This window comes from Sciurus vulgaris, assembly GCF_902686455.1.
Source record: "Sciurus vulgaris genome assembly, chromosome: 8".
Lineage (NCBI taxonomy): Eukaryota > Metazoa > Chordata > Mammalia > Rodentia > Sciuridae > Sciurus > Sciurus vulgaris.
The window spans coordinates 69,868,002-69,889,948 of record NC_136468.1 but is presented as its reverse complement, the minus strand read 5'-3'; the positions used below and the strand labels follow the sequence as shown (position 1 = coordinate 69,889,948).

Here is a 21,947-nt window from a genome sequence, read left to right as displayed (position 1 = left end):
CCATGTACTTATAAGACTACTTTCAAAAATTCATGAAAGACAGCAGTGAAGGTCTTTTCCAAAAAGATGAAAGATACTGTCCCAGAATATCATTCAGAGCAAAGCTTTAAAGTAGTTCTATATATTTCATACAATAAGTAGCTACCTATTGTTGAGTTTTTAACTTAGGCTCAAATCTTTTATCTATTTATATTTTGGTTATATGTGATTAGTAGTTACATAATTTTGAACAAAATGGATAGTTTAAGGTCTACAACAGATCTTCCCCCAACTACTATATTATAATCTGAACAAACATGCAGCAAAGAAATAAAACATACAATTTGTTGACTTTAATCTTTAAAAAAGTGAACGTGATTTTACTGTGGAAAGTTATAATAAACATGGAAAATTCTGCGTTTTCCCAAGCGTGTAATCATTAGGTAAAAACTCATCTAGGCAAAATAGTATTTATGCTTCCATTTTATTGTTTTTAAGAATTAAACTGCCACCTCAGTAGTCTTAAGAGCAATATAATGAAACATACATACATTTAGACTTATGTCCATCATAGCTTCAAAGGCTTCCCTGAAATAAGGCTGGGATTCACATCTTTTTCCTTAAGAAACACTAACAGTAATTTTGTTTTCCTTCTACCCACCCACCCTCATTCAAACAATGAACTGATGAATTCATGTCTAACTCCATTTAAAATTTTTGTCCGCTACAAGACATTCATCTGATCTGCCTCCCTGCATATTTTTTAAACATAACTGAAAAATAAATCATTTTTAAAAGCCTACAAGAATTCTTAACATGTGGAATTTAATCATGATAATTATTTTTGTCCAAAACAAAGGCGAAGTGGTTTCTTGCCACATTCAATGCTAGTGAATTTCAATAAGCGCAGGAGAGCTTTTCATAAATATTTGAGAAGCTCTAAAGTGAATTTGGCTATTTTTCTAATTACAAGAAACAAAGAATGGTTTGGATTTTAACAGTAATATTTTAACAGCTCCTAAACAGGGGCATGAAAAGGAATCAAGTTTGCACCAGTCCAAGTACCTACAGTAATATGATAGATGCACTCACCACCATTTCACACTATTTCACTCCCATGCTTCTAATAACAAGAATTTCTCACTAGAAATAGTGCATTAACAAACTAGACTTTCAAACTGCTAAGTGTGAAAAACCACTTGCTTAAGAAAAAAGTGTATTACTTATTTTCAGCCAGTCAAGGTTGAAATGGCCATTTATATTATTTCTAAATTCTGCTCTAAGTTCAGAAATGATTTTGCATCTGATCATCCAAGAATGTTTTGCCTGTTCCTGATAGAATAAAATGGTAAATTAGCAATCAGCTTACCCTCTGTCAAAAAGAAATGTTCTAAATTTATATACTACAAACTATCTAATAAATGTTATCTGCATACTACACGTCATGTTTATATTATGCACCATTTTAGGGGGGAGGAAAAACTTCACAGGGTTTATTCAAAGGATATACAATAATATCCTAAGAAGGTTGATTTATACATATGAGATCTGTATAAACTGTAAGTGGTCATCTCAGCTGGACTGTAAGAAGCCCCTATAATGCAAAAGCTGACTCTAAAGGCACCTTATAAAGCACTGAAATTCACAATTTAGTCATTACTTTTCTCTTCTCCAATACAAAAATTATCTGGTAGTCTTTACTGTTGACTCCATGCTAAAACGTTCCATGTTTAGACTGCTTTACCAAATAAAAGAAAAGGAAAATAGTTTCAAGTTAGAGGAAAACCCCTTATCACAGAGCAATGAAACCTGAGCAAATGCTAGTTTGTGATTACAAGAAAACATCCTTCATTAATACATTATTTAAATTCCTCCACAACATTCAAATTGTAGTTTAAAATCCAATAAACGAGAACCCACATAAGCACAGAATCAAGCTACCATGAAATGAGGATTTTATATAAAGCCTATTTAGCCCTAAATATTTAGCTTAAGACAATGAACAGAGTAGAACAGATTTCATCTAAACACCATTTAAACAGTTCTATAAAATAATGTTACTTAAGATTAATAAGTGTGGTGCATCATGTGATTCCAACCATTCAGTAAAAAAGCATTAATGAGTAACAGCATCCCCTCACCAGCTTGGAGCCTACGGAGTTGAATACTTTGGCCATATCTTTTCAAATAATCAGAATATCTTTTAATATTACAAACATAAATATATCTTAGTATTGGAATTCCAATGTATTTTGGTGCTCCTGAGGCTGCCTAAACATGAAAAGGCATCCAAGTAAAGTATATTACATACTTACTATACCATGAAATTTCAGTGCCTAAAATGTGAAATAATTCTCTATCATTTAACAGTCTGCCCTTATAGCAAATTCTAGATTTTTACTTCTAGGATTTTATTGTAACTTTGGGAAATTAGTGGTAAAACATATGGTTTTATAAAACAGTATGTGGCTGCACTTAAATTCACATAAAAATAGCATTTTTACAACCATATTGAAATTTAATCCTTTTACACAGGTTAACAAAATGTATCACAAGAAAAACTAAACATTGGGTTTAACAAAAGCAATACTTTGAAAGTGAAACAATGAATTTTTTTTCAATTTTTTTTTTTTTTTTTTTTTACAAATGGTCACTTCTGGGTCAATTTACCACCTAGGGAACAAAGTTGTTAAAATATAGCCGTGCTCAACTGAGTCACTTATCTGCACTATAGCATAGTACTTGAAATCAATCCTAACATCAAGATTTAAAACCATTTTAAGAGACAAGACCCTATGTGTTTTATAGCCACCTCAGAGGTACTTTTCCTTCCCCAACAGTCAAAGCTTAATTAAAAGATTGACTACACATTAAGTTTTTTTCCTCATATCTTCAGTTCAAAATACTAGTATCATTGGTAATAAGGTCTGTATCTTGTCTGATCTGGATGATGTGGTCCAGGAAGTGGGGTTTGAGAAGGCGGACCCTGCATTCGTGGAGGAGGAGGTGGCCCTCTCGGTGCAGGCCATATACCAGGACTCATTCCCCCTGGTTGTGTAAATGGAGGGCTCAGAGTTCCTTGATCTTCAGTAAATTGGGGTAAAGAATTTGGATTATAATGGTGAGGAGGGGGTGCAGTTACAGGTGGACCACCATGTTGAGGTGGGGGAGGTCCTGGAGGAGGATGATTCATATAAGGTGGCATCTGGGCAATAATATGTCCAGGGGGAGGGGTTATTGGTGGAGGAGCAGAGGTCATTGGTGGAGGTGGAGCTTGGCTATATACCAAGTGAGGAGTACCTGCAGCCTGGGGAGGATGTGGCATTGGATGGCTTATTGGTGGTGGAGGAGGTGGGGGTGGTGCATAATGTTGCTGTGGAGGCATAATATGATGAGGGTGCGATACCACTGGTTGACCCTGATATTCAGGATGATGGTGAGCAGGTGCTGGGGCAGGTGGTGGTGGTTCTCTAGCACCTGAATTTGAGTCATCCTGAATAGGGACGGTTATTAAATTGCTGTGTTTTCTTGTTGAAATGCGAAAGGTTTCCTGACTGACCGAACGAGGTGGAGGTGGAGCCATGGACAATTCTGCTGGAGGAGCACGAATATCCTCATGAGGCTGATTATAGTGCTCATGGGGCACATGTTGCAAAGGAGGTGGTGGCATCATGATGTGCTGCTTTGGCGGAATATGACTCATATGGTGCTTGTCTGGTGGCATTATAAAACGATCAGGGATGTCAGTTGGTGGTGGGGCAATAGGAGGATGAACATTTTCAAGTGAAGCACGGGTAACAGGTTTTCCAGCTCTCATATGGCGATGATTGATATGAGCCTGTAAGTCTCTCTGAGACAAATACGTTCTCTTGCACCCTTGAACAATGCTACACATGAAGAGAGAACCTCGTGTACACTGTTCAATTCGCTGCACAGGATCACTACAGCTAAATTAGAAGGGAAAAAAATTTGATTTACTAAAAACAAGGTAAAAATAATGCACTTATTTAAAAAAAATACACCTACTTTTAAAATGTCATATAAAACACAACAAAGGTTCACATTAAAAGTTATAGTTACTCCAAGTCAACCTTCAAGTTTCCCCACCTTGTTTCTAAACATCATTATTTCTGTCAACCTCAGAACTCTTCATAGTATTAGCAGAGTATATCTTAAGAGGAGACCTTCCCAACACCTAGAATTTATTTTATAAAGTGGCTTTTTATTCATTTGCCAAAAAAAAGAAAAAGAAATCCCGGAAGGACAAAGCTAAGGACCTATCACAACCAAGAATTCAAACTTGTATTACTGAGCAGTATTTGCTGAGCAAATACTACTAAATGGAGGACAGTAAGTGGGAGATGCTGCAAGGACAGTAACAATGGGTAATATCATCCTAATCATTAGTGTTCTTAACATTAAACATAAAAAACAAATTTAAATCTTGACTACCAGAGTCCCTTAAGAAAAGTTTTTTTGAATTGTGAGATAAATTTACTAAAAAGTAGTATACCTTCCTGCCTTTTTTAATTCAGAGCACTAAATTTATCTTAACATTTTCTTAATGACTCAGGATCAAAGTTATAACTATTCTTCATTCATACTTAAACACTGTTGCCTTTAAAGTCTTTGTGATATAGTGAAAAGAAGACAGAATTAGAAATTCAAATATCTCGGAGCTAGTATTGACCCTGTAATTGGGAAGTCATTTAACCATTTTAAATGTTTCCTCATTTGTCAAGCGAAATTAAAATATGCACTCTAACTCACAATGTTTTTATATCTATTTCACCTTAAAAGAGTATTCTTAGGATCAAATAATGAAAGTGACAGTATTTAATCACCAGTTAAGTGCTGCATGTTTAGATATTTTTTTGAGACAGGGTCTCACTAAGATGATGAGGCTAGCCTCAAGTTTAGGATTCTCCTGCCTCAGCTTCCATAATCACTGGGATTATAGGGGTGTGTCACCATGTCAGGCTAAATGGCTCTTTACTCTTGATGTTGAGTTTTATTTTTCATCCTGCAATTCCTGTTGATACTAAAATGCTTTCCTTGAGTGACCATATAGCACACTTCTCATTTTTTACTATAAACTCAGAAACATCTCCACATTAACAGGATGTGAGACACTTTCTTTTGGGTGATGCTTAACAGCAGTAATATATAATGTTTAACTCCAGTTCCTGATCTGGGTATATTAATCCAGATACGCTCATGTCCTAAAATAGCTAAGGACAACACAGGTGAGGTGCTTGCTAGAGTTATATTTAATACCTTGAAAATTAAATTTCCTTTTAAACATTAGCACTGGAATACTTATTAAGAGAGGAAAGTTTTTAATGTCCCCTACATACTGTTCTTTATCACATATGAAATTCTTTATCCAAAGGAAGTAATCTAAATTTACAACATAAAGTAAATGTACACTGGGTTGGAAAATTAGGCATTAGAGAAAACAACCAAAACAAGCAATGTAAGCTTCTAATTTCATAACTCTTCTGAATTACAATTCTGCGTAATACTCAACTCACAGTACAAATATTATAACGTTACTTTAAGCCAAGAAAATCAGTTATCAATGGGTTGTCAATCAATCATTCCCCTCTCTCTCAGTAATGCCAATTTCCTACAACAATTCCCTTCGAATTTTTCACAGCTTTGTTAACAACCAATACTCCAAGCCTTGGAGTGCTTCAAACAGAGGTTATAAGGAATCTAAGAATCCTAAGGCTGTTCCAAAGAAGTTTCTATTAGTCTTTCTCAAGTCTTCCTTATCAGGGGTTCTAAACTGATATAAAAATTTCTACTTCATTCTCAAATTCTTTAAGGTTATCCCAAAATGGACCTAGCTCTTCATAACTTGTTTGGGTCTATGTCATGACTGTGTTGAATTTGTTTCCTCATTTGTTAACTTAAGTTAAATAATAATCATATTTGAATAGCTTATATATATATATATATATATATATATATATATATAGTTATTATGATCTATCAATGGATCTGTCTTCAATGAATCCTAAAAGTAATCTAAGATGGTAGGTATAATTATCAGTCCCATTTTATAAATAAAAAATAGCTTATGTCACACAGCAAATAAATGGCAGAACAGGAATTTGAATTCAAGAATTCTAATTCCAGGCATCTCTGTTCTTACTAAACTGCCTCTCTAGCGAGAAAGAGGAAAAGAACAAAAAAAAAAAAAACAAAAAGACATCGTTCTTTGGACTAAATGGACTCAGTTCTTCATAACCTGTTTGAGTCTATGAAAAGCAAGCAAGAAAATAATTGCTTTTGGTTTAGAATACTAACTATGATGGCACAGAGATTTTATCATTTGGGCCAATTTACGTTGACTGATGGTGGCTTCCCATCATCTTAAGAAGACTGAGGCCTTTAACCATGTCTACATATTTGGTACTTTGCCTGATTTACATCACACCCTGACCTTTAATCCTTTATAAATCATTACACCACAAACTTTACCAATTAAAAATGTAAAGATGACCTTATCTTACCCTGGACACATCTTATCTCCCTTTTTTTCATGTAAAATAGCACAGTCATAGCAAAAAACATGCTTGCATGGAATCTGTAAATAAAGACATTATAGTTAAGCATACTGGAATTACTTAAAATATTTCCAAAAAAAAAAAAATAACAATAAGCATAGTGACCTATATATAGAAAGCACATGAAAACTGTTAAAATGAACATTTAAGAAGTATTAACTGTATAAAAGCAATAGCTAACACCTTTTTTTTAATCACAAAGGCTTTGAGAATGTGTTGAAACTTTGGCCCCTTTCTTAATAATGTATACATAATTATTATTATGTATACATACATTATACATAATGTATACATATATCTGCTGACATTTTCTAGAGGTGTAAGTTCTATAAATTTCAAACACAGTCCCTGCTGGTTAAAAATTCATGAAGATCACTGTAACATGTTTTATCTTGTTTCTCCTGAAACTACTCTAAAGTAGTATATAACAATTATATTAAATTTGTTGTATTCTCTTCATAAAACTTCACTTATATATTTCATACCTAAAATGTTAAAAACGTAGTTATTAAACAGTGAAAACCCATCCACTTAAATTTCTACCTCTATACAAATGCCTAATTCACAAAATTAGGATTTAATTTAATTATACTTACCATTCGTCCATAGATTTTAATAGGCAATCCACATTTGTCACAGAAATGAACTGGTGTATCATCCTTTTCACCTAAGATGTTGATCTGTTGAAATGATACAATTAAAATTTCCTTTTATGCAATTCTAAAAATTTCATAATTCATACAATGGTATGGTTATAATTTTATAAACCTTTTTATAACAATAAGAGGTTTCTTAGTTTAATCCTCACATCACCTACCATTAGTTTGTTTTTCTTCTTAAATAGTGGTTATCAATTTTATTTGACTTCAATGAAACTCACCTCAAATTATTTTTTAAAATAATGGAAACCTGGCATTAATAAGCAAGTGATTTGTGTATGATCACAGATATTAAAAATTCATAAAAGACATTCTTCACAAATTATGCATTTCAACTATTTAATACTTTATTTTTTATTTTTAATTATACCTTAAAGTCCCAAAAAAGGTGTCCAGGAAATCTTCGCTGATTTCCAAACAGTTCGCCCCCTTTACAGTCATACCGCTCTTCTTCATTATAATCAAATCCTTCTGAGAAAAAAAGAATGTTACCCATTAACTTTTCAAATTTTAAATTTCATTTGGGAACTACATATACATGACAAAAAAGGCCTATTCACTGAAAAGCCCATCTTATGTCTTTCAAAGTTCTTCTAAAAATAAGATAACTGAGACTAGTTTAAAACACCAGCTAAAAAGTGATCATCTAGTCCATCCTATTACTTTATAATTGCAGTATACTCAATAATTCAACATACAAGATTAGTGGAAGAGACAGGCATGGTAGCACACACCTGTAATCCCAGCTACTGGGGAAGGTGAAGCAGGATTGTTAAATGAAAGGATAACTTCAACAACTTAGCAAGACCCTGTCTCAAAGAAGTGCCCCTGGATTCCATCCCCTGTGTTTGTGTGTGGTGGCGGGAGGGGGGGGGGTGTTTAAAAGGGGGTTGTGGTAAATTAATGGCAAAACCAAGAATAGCCAAGATCTCTCGATTCCCATTCAAGTGCTCTCATCAATTCATCAGATTATCTCCAAGTGTAAAACTTTACTGATTGTAACCATCATGCTCACTGCACAATATTTTAAAACACTGACCACATTTATTCTAATCTGCCTACAAAAGTAGATAGCTGCAATAAACTGATTTTATTGCCAAAAGAACATAAAGAAAAAGAAGGAATTCTGAAGATTTTCTATGACAAAATTTTTCTTATGAAGATTTTCTTAGGAATCCTTCTCAGTCCCACACCGAGCCTAACTATAGAATCAATATATTCATACTTCATCCTTTCAATTAAAACCTCTCCCTGGTTAATCACCCAAAGAGCAGGAGCTCTATGATTATTATCTGTGAACTTGAGACAATAAAAAAAACAAATAGTCTCACCTTCTCTGGCCTAATTAAAAAGCTGAGATAGTAATCCTCTCTATCCTTTCATCTCATACAAAAGCACAGAAAACCAATGAATAGTCTGATGGAAATTCTAGGTAGAATCCAATTTCCTAAAGTAAAGCTGAGAAGATAAATATACCCCTCCTTCAAGGCTTCTCTTTTAGCCTTAGAACTGGTAAATACAGTAGCCAAAACACACACTTTTAATCTTACCCACATGACTAAATACCAACACCTACGGACAGATGGATAGACACACGGGGACCGATGGACAGACGGACGGACGGACGGACGGACATGGATGGACACACACACACACACACACACACAGAGTGATGCAAGAGTTTCGTGAAACTGATTCATATACTCCAGTATACTGCTATTTAATTACCTCTAATACAAACGTATAGTTCAAAGTAAGGGTTTTCTCATCAATTACACCCTAGGTTCTTATATGGTCACTTACACCTCATAAAAGCTGTTGTCATTTAAAATTCAAAATAAAGAAAATTATTGCTGGAAACACAGAAAATTACCAAGATAAGTGACCAAGGAAATGAGAAGTACATTGTGACTTTTCAGAGTGGCTTAACCAGTACCCCATTAAATTAAATATTTGTACAGATAACATACTAGCACCCAAAACTCCCTTTTTTGATCAATGCCTTAGGGGGAAAAATTAATTTCTTAAGAATTCCAAGTAAGTGAATCCAAAGTATACATTCATTACCTTCAACCTCAGTTTAAGCTATTAAGAGAAACTTTTAACAGTAATCCCCTCTAGAGAGAGTTGTAGGATTGGGGATAAGGAGGGAACACCTAAGAGGAAACATGGGAGATTTTAGCTCTTTTGCATTGTTTGGACTATTAAGACAAAATTACTGTATATCATGTTTAGTTTAAAATATTAAATATTACTTTTTTTAAAAAAGGGAAAGGGAGCCTAGAAAGCATAGTAGCTGCCCTAGGTTGCAACCACTCTTATTTTTCATTGCTTTATTAATTGAGCTATAACCCAGCTTTACCACCATGATTTACAATGTTTCATCTTCAAGAAGATTTCTTTAGGTAGGAGAAAAAACTACCTTAAAAGAAATCATGTAACTATTTTATAAGGTAACTAGAACAGTCTGATTCTTAAAATAAAAAAGACTGCTAGAATAGAAAATCTAGAAACATAACTACTTTTAGAACTTCATTTTGTTGTTTTATTTTTGGTACCTGGGATTTAACTCAGGGGCACTCGACCCCTGAGCCACACTCCCAGCCCTATTTTGTCATTTCTGTAGAGACTGGGTCTCACAGAGTTGCTTAGCACCTCTCTTTTGCTGAGGCTGGCTTTGAACTCTGGATCATTCTGCCTCAGCCTCCAGAGCCACTGAGATTACAGGCATTTACCACCATGCCCAGCTAGAACTTTAACATATTAAAGGGAAGAATCCTATTCAGAAAGGAAAATACACACTAATCAATGGTTGGCAAAATGGCTGATATGGAGAAAAATAAGTTTCTACTCTACACTTTCTGTTAGGTGTTTTTGATGGTTTGTTTTTAATAGCCAAACACAGCCAGGCATGGTGGCACACATCTATAATCCCAGCAACTTAGAAAGCTTAAATCCGAGGCCTTAACAATTCTGCAAGGCCCTAAGCAACCTAGTGAGACCTTGTCTCAAAATTTTTAAAAAAGCGGGGAGAGGTGCACTAGTCATGTAGTTCATGGTAAATGCCCTAGGCTCAATCCCCAGTACCAAAAAAATGAATAATAATAATAATAATAACCACCACCAAACACATATCCATAAACGTCCCAAAACAGGGATTAGCAAACTTTTTCTGTAAAAGGCCAGACCATAAATATTTTAGGGTATGTGGGCCATCTCGTCTCTATTGCAAATACTCAACTCTGCCATTATAGTAGGAAACAATGCAGCCACAGACAAAACTTAAATGAATGATCATGGTTGTGTTGTGATAACTTTATTTATAAAAACAGGACCAGGTGTGGCCCACTGGCCAGTTTACTGACCTCTGCATAATAGTAAGACAGGAAAACTTTTATACTCATAGAATAAGGGAAGGCCTTTTAAAGAACGTCTTAAAACTCAAAAGTCCTAATAGGTAGACTAATTATCTGGCTACATAAAATCTTCAAGATCTTTACAAATAAAAATTTTATTCAAATAAAATTCAAAAAGGAAATGGAGAATAAAAATAACAAATGGTCAACTGCATTAATTTTCTAAAATTTCATTAAAATCAGAGAAAAGACTGTCAAAAAGAAAAACTGGAAAGAATATGAATAGAAAAAACTTAGGCAAAAGAAATGACCAATATTATGAAAAGATATACAATCTTACATATAATTAAAGAAATTTATATTAAAACAAAAAAAAAATTAAGTTAATAATATCAGATATTGATGTGTGGGAACATAAACTAATATACTTTTTCTGAAGACCAATTTGACAATATGTGTCAAATTCTAAAATGTATATTATCAAGTTTTTAAATGTCCAAACTTTTTGCAAAGTATTAAGTTGTATATACAAACATTTACTGTACCACTGTTAGAGGAAAAAAAGTAGAAAATTTGCTGAATAAATTATGGTACATCATAAATGAAATACACAAACCTATTGGGTTTTTTGGTTTTGTTTTTTTGGTACTAGGGATTGAACCCAGGGGCACTTTACCACTGAGCCACATCCCCAGCCCTTTTATATATTTTATTTACAGACAAGGTCTGAGTTGCTTAGGGCCTCACTAAATAGATGAAGCTAGCTTTGAACTCTCCATCCTCCTGCTTCAGTCTCCCGAGCACTAGCCAAACCTATTTTTTTAAATGAGGTATGTCTGTATGTACTGATAAGGCAAAATGTCAAATGCACATTACAGTACTGGGGTTATAGCTCAGAGGTAGAGCAATTATCTAGGCACTGGATTCAATCCTCAGGAACACATAAAAATAAATAAAATAAAGATACTGTGTCCATTTGCAACTTAAAAAAAAATAAAATAAAAAAAATGCACATTATATGAGAAACTACCTAGGGAAAAAACTACTTTTGTACAAGAATCTTAATAAAGATTATCTTTGGAAAGAAGGATTATAGAGGGAGAAGAACTAATTTTACTTTTATATTATGCTTTCTGGAATACTATTTAGGTTTATTTGTAAACAGAAAACTTTTAAAGGGAGAAAAAAAGCATAAAATATGCCAAAATGAAATACAAAGGCTGAGAATATGTAAGATTAAAAAATAAATAAAAGGTAGCCATACGTAAATAGACTATATGGTGCAATCAGATAAACAAAAAGACTGTTGAACATATTAGGTGAAACAAATTACCTTCATCACCAGGTGGAGCCTTTGCAGGCATCCTGTTTATATTTCTTTGAGTTCGAGGTGCAGGTTTGGCTTTGTTTGCTTGTTTGGAGATAAGTTTTATAGGTATTCGTCTGCGAACATCAAGACCACCCAATGATCCAGAACTATTAGTGCCTTGTAACTCATTGTCTATGTCGGGGGGGGGGGGGGAAAGAAAGTTAATTTTTTTTAGGTTTTCTTTTTAAAGATTATTTCATCTCAGGCATTAAAACAACACAATCGACATGACCAAGGATTAACAATGTTGGTCCTGATTTTAAATATTACATTAACATAAATTTACTGCTAATTTTCTTTATTTCGGATAAACCTTTAAAGCAATGCTTTTCAACCCTTTTTTGAGACATGGAACCCTATCGAAAACTGATAAAGCTATAGAACCTTTATCTCTCCTAGAAAAGTGAACAATAAAACTTTTCATATAATTCCATAGTTTACAGAAACATAAAAGACTTCATGAACCCAAGATAAGAACCTCTGCTTAAAGTATAAGAAATTTTTTTTAATTAAAAAAAAAAAAAAGGAAAAGAAACAAAACTGTCCCTATCTCCTGTCTGATCATCAAGCATGCCAAGTAGGCATTCAATAAATTTGCTAAGTTTACACAACAGGGCAACCAATAAAACTGTGAACAAAAAACTAACCCTGATGAAGGCAAAATTAAATAATGCATCTGAAAATGAAGTCAGTTTTAAAAAGGAGATTATTTCCTTAAGCCTAAAATGGTTCTTCTAAAAAGTGTTCAGAAATACAGTAAAAATTTATTATACAATGTAGTAACAGAAACATGCAATGTTTTTACTGTAGCATTTCCAGAGATACACTGAGTTAGTATTAGCACTGTAATGGAAAATTATAATCCAGGAGGATGCAAGGTTTCTAACTCCATCTAAATCTAAACAAAAGAGATCTCTGCTTGTTATCATCCATGAAATAAATTATATTTCATTATTATTTCATAGAACCAACTCATGTAAGGCTTAAAGAGTTATCTTTGTTCATCAAGCACATGAAAAGATATAACACAGAAAATATTCAACTTAACCTAGAGACAAAAAGGAAAATGCTCTAAAATGAGAAATGCAAAGAAACAAAAATTTAAACATGTTATTGAACAAAGTTTTGTAACTGCCTCTGCAAAAAATATTACAATCAAAATAAACCAACTGTCCATATTAAGTATCAGTAAAGACAAATGTGGAAGTAGTAACCTAACACCAATGACCTCCAAGGCTGTATTATAGACACATATTAAATTCACATTTATTTACACTTTTTGTATTAATGATTAAATAATTTTTCAGTCTACTTTCTACTCTTTTAATAGCTAATCCCTGAAAAAAAAAATCATGGAAAAGGGATTACCTGGTTAAATTCCTGAATTAGAATAAATTCAACTTTTTCAGCTTTATCAACTTTCTTAACATTTCACTAAATGAACCAACAAGTTGATTACTGTATTTCATTCATTTTCACTGCCTTTGCTTATTTATGTAAAAGTACTTAAAGCAATTCAACAGCCAAAAGACAGATGACTGAATAACATTTTTCTTAAAAGTACTCCTGACTTTCCAATGAACTATAAAAGAGCTAAAGTTGTCCTTCAGCATTAAAAGGATTCTTAAGGGTTTCACCTTTGTGAATGAAAATACTAACATTTCATTACAAGTTCTTTTCCCACCACCCTGAACATGTGAGGTCTCTTGTTCCTCACGTAGCCAGCTTACCATATTCAAGAGCTTGCTGCCCCTTAAAACTTTGATGCTTGCTTCACAAATTGCAAGTTATAAAGTAGAACCCTTCATAGTGATAACAATCTAGGATTGTTTGAGGGACTTTTTTCTTTGTGTTTTTTTAAATTAAGAATCAAAATATACAGTGTAATTTCTTTTTTAATATAATAACTAAACATAAAGCCAATAATAACAAAGTTCTTAGATATTACTCAAAGAGAAAACTAAGAATAACTGGCTATTTAAGGTAAATCCTCCTTACAAGGAATAGCATGTTTTACTATGTAGCTCAAAAAGGTTTAGGATTTTTATCTTGAATAAAAGGAACCAAGAAATATTTTACAAAATTTAAGTTACTTTACAAAGGTGTTAAATTCAATAATGCATCTGACTGACCAAAGAATGAATCAAGTGTTGTTTCCTGGAAAACTTTTTCTCCTCAAAACACCTTCATTTTATATTTCAATTTTAAGCATGACCATATAATGGGTTATTTCTGCATAATACTCAAGGGTTTCACCAACTCTTCCAAAAACCTCAATTCTGATCTTAAAATCATTCTCAAAATGCCTATTCTGTTGTGATGTCTTCAACTAACTAGCTAACATTTTCTCATTTGTCAATGGCTTATTTGTGATCGTCATCAAGTTCATGTTTATAAGCGTCAAGAATATCTAAAACTTATGCAAAAGTTCTTTCCTCACAATTAATGTATAGCATTTGGTACTGTCTTTTGATATGAAACATTAAGGAGAATGCCTCACAAAGAAATTAACTTTTACTTTCCATGTAACCTTTTAACTTAGAAAATTAGGATAATAAAGACTCTTACACATTCATCCTTTTTCAGATTTCCTAACATAACAGCTTCTAAACTGTGAAAGGGACTTCACTCCCAATTCCAGTAATAAGACCAAAGAAGAAACATTTTGCTAAAACTCAACATTTGTTACCCTACCTTCAATAACCCAGAGTTTCAACTCTACATCTTCCAAATTCTGGAATTCCTTAGAGCCTGATTCTAGACCATCTTCTCTTCTGTATGTCTCTCACTAAATGATCTCACCCATGCTCAAGTTTTATATCAACTATAAGGTATTAACTTCTGAATATGTATTTTCAGTTCATATCTTTCCTCTGATCTCCATTTGGTATCTCCCATCCTATACCAATACACGTCTCATACTCAGCAATCCAAAACCATATTCTTGTTCCCAAATTCCTAATTACACTTTTAAAAAATTGTTTTTCTCCTTTTTCTTCTGAATTAGTTCCATGCACGACCAAGATGCTCAAACCAGAAACTCAGGCATTTCTCATTTCTCTCAGATACCTCAAAATCAATGCATTAGTAGGTGCTTGAACTCTATCACCAAAACATTTATTGCATCTACCCTTTCTCTCTCCTCATTCCACCTCCCTCCACCTTTCCTTATGGTGGTGGTGATGCAGGGGATTCAACATTGTGCACTGCATGTTAGGCAAGCACTCCATTACTCCATTTTCACTAAACCAAGCTTCCCTCCTGGTCTACTACAATCACCTCCTAAATTGTCTATTTCCTATTATTGACTTCCACAGAATAGTCATTATACATTTTTTACGGTTATTTTCTTTCTTTTACTTCTATTCAGAGACTTCATATTCCCTCAAACTAAAATTAAACTCTTTCCTGTACCTTTCAAAGTCCTGAAGGTGGTGACTTAGCCTTCTTTTTCAATCTCAACTTAGGGCTCTTTTTCCCTTGCCAACGAGGCCATAACCAAATAGCATTCTTTACATTTTTCTATACTGGAGTCTCTGAACTTGCTGAAAATGTTCTTCCTCCTGTTTTATTACATGGCTACATTTTTCTTATCCATGAGTCTCAACTATTACCTTTCCAGAAAGACCTACCCTGACCACTCTCTCTCTGAAACTTCCTACTCTGCAGCATTTGTTTTTCTTCAAGGCACTCACCATAACCATAATCTGTAAACAATGAGTTAAACACACACACACACACACACACACATAAGAGGTGTGTGTCTGTCTTCCCCAGTAGGATGTAATTTCCACAAGGAAAAGGACTCAGTTCTATTGCTAGTTCCATCATTCCATCTCCAGGCCTGCAAGTATCCAGATATATCTGACATAAATAAACATGTACATACACACGCACAATTACATAATTAAATATGTATTTGATGATTGAGGGCATTCCAATCAATGCTTAAGAAAAATCTATTCCCCCCTACATGTGCTATGGTCGACATAACTGAAGCACTACTAACTTCAAGTGCACTCATTCAATTTCCAATAACCACAAGAAAGCAAAGCTCATAACACCTAAAAGGTGGAGCAACTCTTGGCGAAAGGGATGAGAATGTCTTCGTCTTAAGTGTTCCTATGGAAGTGGCCTCAAATGATGATGAGAAAGGACCACAGCCGAAGTGTGGGGATGCTTTGGGCTTAGGTGAAAATTCCTAGCTGCTCTGGTTATGAATTGGAAAACTACATCCGACTCCCTTCTGTAACCTCTAGTCCATGAAGGACCGGAGAGACAATACAAGAAGTAACTACTGCAACACCCGCCTAAAGCTGAGAGCAGGAAGTCTTCGACTTACTCCCAGCTCAAGGAGGCTTCAATTCCCAATGGTATCCACCCGCCAGTACCCTGTAACTAGGGCAGAGCAACCCTGTAGAGTTTTAAAAAAAAAAGAGCTGGCGCTCGCCCCTTCCCAGAAAGCCTGCGCCGCCCACTGTGCCAGCCCCAAGCTCAGCAGAACCAGACAGAGAAGCGGCAGTTGCCGGCACCGAGGATGGAGGTAGCGCACCGGAGGGTAGGCCGGGAAGCAGCAGGCCCTACCGGGCACGGGAAGGGGGTCTATGAGATTTCTTTCTCACCGCCACACCCCCGTGCTGTGGGGCAAGCGTAACCCCTTTTGCCCGCTGGGCGACCAGTCCCAGACCAGCCAAGGGGGCATGAAACTGGGACCCCCACTGCCTCCGCCTCCTTACCAGTGTGATCCATGATTCGGCTCGCAGGGCACAGTGGGAGCGGAAGTCAACCGAGCCGAAGTCGCGCGAGCGCGTGCGCGCTACCTTCCGGAGCCCAGGAGGCGGAAGTGCGACCGGGTTGCCCCACTTTGGCCTGCAAGAACTTCCTTCTTGCGCTTCCACCACCCCTCTCTGATGAGAGAGTCAGGCATAGTCCAGGCAGAGGCGAGCGCAGCCAGGAGCTTCGGTATCGAGGTTGTTAAGGCTTCTCTTTTGCTTCAAGAGGAAGTAGCCTTTAGCGTGGGAAGGACACCGGTGGGAACCGGGGGGCGGGGAAAGCGGTAGTAGCCAGAGGAATAAGCTCGCGGCAGGTAAGGCGGACGCCCGCCCACACATTGAGTTGCCTTGTGGGACTTGTAGTGCCCTGGAACCGGCTGGCTCAGCGCGCATGCTCGGCCGTTGGGCTGGCCCCACCCCGGCGGGCGGAGTAACGGTTTGGAATCCCCCAGGGTCCACGAGCGCTTTTTTTTTTTTTTTTCCTCTCTCCTCCACCAGGTCTAGGAAAAGTGTAAACAGCGCGCTCCGGCAGGCGTCCTCCAGTGGGAGGCTGCCCAGGGAATGGTCGAGCTGGGGAAAACTCCCAGCTAGAGGGAGGCTCTGTGCTTATTGTCTAAATGTGGCATTGTCGTGACGAGCTACCTAGACCCAAGCAGAGCAGACGTGGTATATGCCCCCGACCCCACTTCCGAAGTTCCTCTAACAGTTAAAACACGTTTATAATGCTTGACTACCATTCATTATCTAGGGAAATGCTGGTGGCGCTACGAATCCCTCCGATACCTAAAGGAGTGGGCAGTGCCAGGTCGAGGGCGAGCGGGGCGCCTTTGCCTCCTCTTTCTGGGACACCAGCAGTAACGTGCAGAGTGAGGCTAAAGAAGAGGGGATGAGCCTAGGGAGGTGAAGAGAACGCTAGGGCTTGGCCGGAAGAGAGGTTAAAAAGGAAAGGTTTCACAGGAGGAAGAGAGAGTTAACCACAACAGGCAGTACCTAGTTCCAGTTCTTGGTCCCAGGGGTTTGTGGTTGCTGCTTTCATCTCGCTCATCCAAAACAAAAGGAAAGTGTCAAATGGCGATTCCTTAGGACCTCCAGTGCAGTCTCCACCTCGCAGACTTATTTGTGTCCACTCCCTAACTCTTTACACTTGATGCCCTCAGATGACTAGAAAGGAGCACAATTAGTGGAAAACACAAGCTTGGGAGTCAAGGGATTTGGGTTCTATTCTTGTCCCTTGGTGACGACATCATTACTTTGGGTTATTCACACTTTCAGTGCCAGAATTTCTAGATCAATAAAAGATTATTATATTGGCCTCTTACAGAAATGTCTTCACGGTACTGAATTCCTAATAAAGTTGTGTAGCAATGAGCTATATCTATGTGGATATACTGTAACAAATAACTATGATGATCAGTACTGTAACTGCACCGTGTTAATTTGTGATTGTTTTAGTGGGATCTTTTTAAAGTCCCACTTTATCTGCAGTTTTTTTATATACGAGATTGTACTTATACTCTGGAGTACATGGATATTTATGAATAAAAGTCATTCTTGCTTTTGTTAAAATGTGAAGTTCCGGACTATTAAGTGTTTTTCAGGATGTTTTCAATTTTGGTATTATTGCTTGGAGTCTGGGGGAAACTTAAAACACTTCCCCCATGCCTCCCAATTTCTCTAAATGTGGTGCTGATATGGTCGACTATTATTCACCAATTTAGTGTTTTCTGGAAAGTAGTTTCCTCCCAGAAAGTGCTCTTTTCCCCCTATCAAACTGATCTATCAATTAAAATTAAGGTTGATGCAAATCTCGGTTCAGAATAATGTTATTATTAGTGTCTGCTGATGCTAAAGAATTAAAAATTGTACTTGGGGAGGAGGTACTGGGGATTGAACCCAGAGGTGTTTAACCACTGAGCCACATCCCCAGCCCTTTTAATTTTTTATTTTGAGACAGGGTGTCCTTAAGACCTCACTAAGTTGCCAAGCCTGGCCTCAAACTTCACTGGGATTATAAGTATACACCACTGCATACAATTTAAATTGTATTTTAAATGATTTAATCTGCAAATTAGAAGTTTTATAAGCATTTTATAGTGTATCAAGTTATGAAATTGGCAAAGAAGAGTTGCTTATTTTTACTTTGATCAAATATTAAACATTCATTTTATTTGACATGCTACTTTTTTATACATTGCTTTTGCATTATGCTCTATAATCATTCCCCCCCAATTGTGGTTGCCTCACTTTACCAATGCAGTAGCACTGTGACAAATTGATAAGTGAGATGCACAGAGACTTTTATTACTATCCACTAATGTCCCTTATTACTGACTTGTAAGTTGTAATCAGTCACAATTACTTCAATAAGAGTCAATGTTTATATTTATTTATATATGGGGCTGGAGCTGGAGCTCAGTAGTAGAGCACTTGCCTCACATATACAAGGCACTGGATTCAATCCTCAGCACTACATAAAAACAGAGATATTGTGTCTGCCTACAACTAAAACATTTTTAAAAAAATATTTATATAGAATGATACTGACATAAGGTTTATAAAAATGAAAAGTCAGTGCAGTGGACAATGTGAAGTACTAAGGTGCATATTTTCCTCTTTTTGTTTGTTTGGTTTGGTACTGGGCATTGAACCCAGGAGTGTTTAACTACATACCCCGCCTTTTTTGTATTTTTTTTAGAGACTAGGTCTCACTAAGTTGCTTAGGGCCTCACTAAATTGCTGAAGCTGGCTTTGAACTTGGGATCCTCCTCCCTCAGTCTCCCAAGCTGCTGGGATTACAGGCACCCTGGCCCCATTTTCCTCTTATTGACGACTAATCTCCAAATTATAAGATAATGGTCTTCAAGATGTTTTAGTAGTCTTCCATTTACTTAGTACTGTTTATGCTATCAGAAAAATATAGTGAGTATCAGAGAACTACTGAGCAGTAGCTTGTTTCCTCAATACCAAGTCAGGGCAATAATCCTCATTTCCTACTGCTCTTTCAATTGTGGTGCCTAAGACTGCAAAAGTCAAGAGTAGTGTAAATAATAGTCACTACCTTAAGGATCACACAGAGTAGCACTTATAGAAACTCTTAAAGACCCAGATAATCTCTAAATGTTTCAAGGAAATGCGATACTGCCCATATTTAGAGAAAGTACTGAGCAGTGGAATTGAGAGTATTAAAGTAGATGTATGAAGTAACTTAAGCTAAACCTTGATAAACAGATAAAATTTGGAGAAGAGAGCAATGACAGGCGTATCATTCAGGGAAGAGCAAGGATACAGATGTAAGAATTGTTATGGCTTATATTAAGAGCTGTAATCAGCTTGACTTGTACTTTTGATCCATGTTTGAGAGTATTAAAAGTAAGGTAAGATTGTAGGGAACCTTGAAAAAGCAAGATTTCAGAGTAAGATTTGGGAATAGAATATATAACGTGGTTATATAAACAACATAATCCAACAAGATACATTTAAAAACAATAAACATTTTAAATTTGGGAAGGGTGTAGTAAATCAGTACAGTTGACCAAGAAACCATGGACAAAATGCTGGCACTTCCAAAAGACCAGTTCGTAAAAGAACTGATCCAGTTCGGTGTAATGTCACATGCCTATAATATGAGCTACTTTGGCAGCTGAGGCAGGAGGATCACAAGTTCAAGTCTAGCCTGGGTAAGTTGGCAGGACCCTGTCTCAAAATTTTTAAAAGGGGTAAGGATGTATGTGACTCAGTGGTAGAACAATTGCCTACCGTACGCAAGACCCTAGGTTCAATCCTTGGTAACACACACACACAAATAAAAATGATCAGGATAAATAGTATTTACTATGTGTTAATATAGTAGCATATAGTTACTATATGTTTGATTAAAATGGGTGAGTAAGATACATTGATTAGATATATGCCTTATCAAAGTATGGAAGTCAGCTTTCCATACACCATCAGATACTGGGCAAGAGACAAATTCAGAGATTAAGATGAAAATGAAGACTAATAGAACTGATTGCTAATTGTTGAAGGTATTTCTCATTTATTTCTTTAAGGAGATTACATCCTTTGGAGCTGAAACTGTATGTACCCATTTGGAAAGGACCTCTTTGAATTAGCAAGATCCTGCAACCTGCCTTCTTTTTTGAGAAGGAAAATTTTGCAGTGGGCATCCTTTGAACTGGATAGGCCTGTACCTCCTGCTAAGAGATGGTTGCCTTGCTTTTTCTCTAACCATTTCTATTCAGCTCACTCCTGAAAGAATGTTTAGGATATTGCTGTGGTTTGAATATGTTTGTCCTCAAACATTCATGTACTCGATAGAAACTTGACCCCCAATGTGAAGGTGTTAGGAGATGGTGCCTTTATGAGGGGATTAGGTCATTAAGAGGGATTGATGTTTTTCTCATAGGAGTGAGCTCTCTTTTTTTAGAACTTGATCGGTTATCACAAAAGTGAGTTGGTATAAAGCAAGTTTCTTGCTTCTTTTCTCCTCATGTGATATCTCCCCACCATGCTTGTGGTCTTCTCTTTACCATGGGACACTATGTATCATGAGGCCCTTACCAGAAGCCAGTGCTGGCCCTACATTCTTGGACCTATAGCTGTATAGAGCTGTGAATTAAACTTCTTTTCCTTATAAAGTATTTAGTCTCAGATATTTTGGAATAGTAACAAAGTAGACTAAGACAGGTATTAAACTGCTCTATAGCTATGCCAATTATGCTGTAAGTAAATAGTTTTTGATACTGCTTTCTATATTTGAGAAAATTTTTGTCCAAGTGCTCCCTGACCTTAAACTTAGCTGCCACATCATGCCTTTTGAAAAAGGCATTCAGGCTTTCCTGATATGTTTTGAATATCTGTGTCCCTCCAAAACTCATATATGACACTTAAATCCTAAGATGGTGGTATTAAGAGGTGGTGGTCTTTGGAGACCACCAAAGTTGTGAGATTTATGCTCTTAGAAAAGATGCTTCAGCGAACCGTTGGTCCTCTTTGCCCTTCAGCAGTGCAAGGTCACATTGTTCTCCTTTCCACCTCCTACAGTGTGAGGGTGGAGCAACAATGTGGCATTTTAGAAGCAAAGAACCATACCAGATACAGAATTTGTTGATCTCTTTACCGTGGAATTCCCAGCCTTCAGAACTGTTGAGTAATATGCTTCTGTTTATAAATTATTCAGTGTCATGTATTTTGTTAGAGTAGCACAAATGGACTAAAACATATTTGGTTTGTAAATA

At 36.2% G+C, this 21,947-nt stretch overlaps 1 protein-coding gene across 3 annotated transcripts; it reads right to left on the bottom strand.

Moving 5' to 3' along the window:
• Positions 1-1,917: 1,917 nt before the first annotated feature.
• CBLL1 (Cbl proto-oncogene like 1) lies at positions 1,918-18,415 on the bottom strand. Of its 3 annotated transcripts, none has more exons than XM_079152442.1 (6): positions 17,701-18,415; positions 11,903-12,070; positions 7,584-7,681; positions 7,151-7,234; positions 6,501-6,574; positions 1,918-3,926 (listed from the first exon to the last, which is right to left on the bottom strand). In XM_079152442.1, the coding sequence occupies exons 1-6, from the start codon at positions 17,753-17,755 to the stop codon at positions 2,891-2,893; spliced, it is 1,515 nt and encodes a 504-aa protein (XP_079008568.1). In that variant the 5' UTR covers positions 17,756-18,415; the 3' UTR covers positions 1,918-2,890. The 3 variants fall into 3 exon arrangements, with proteins under 3 accessions (XP_079008568.1, XP_079008567.1, XP_079008569.1); XM_079152441.1 differs by having other exon boundaries at positions 7,584-7,684; positions 17,701-18,403; XM_079152443.1 differs by lacking the exon at positions 17,701-18,415 and adding an exon at positions 16,675-17,122 and having other exon boundaries at positions 7,584-7,684.
• Positions 18,416-21,947: the final 3,532 nt, after the last annotated feature.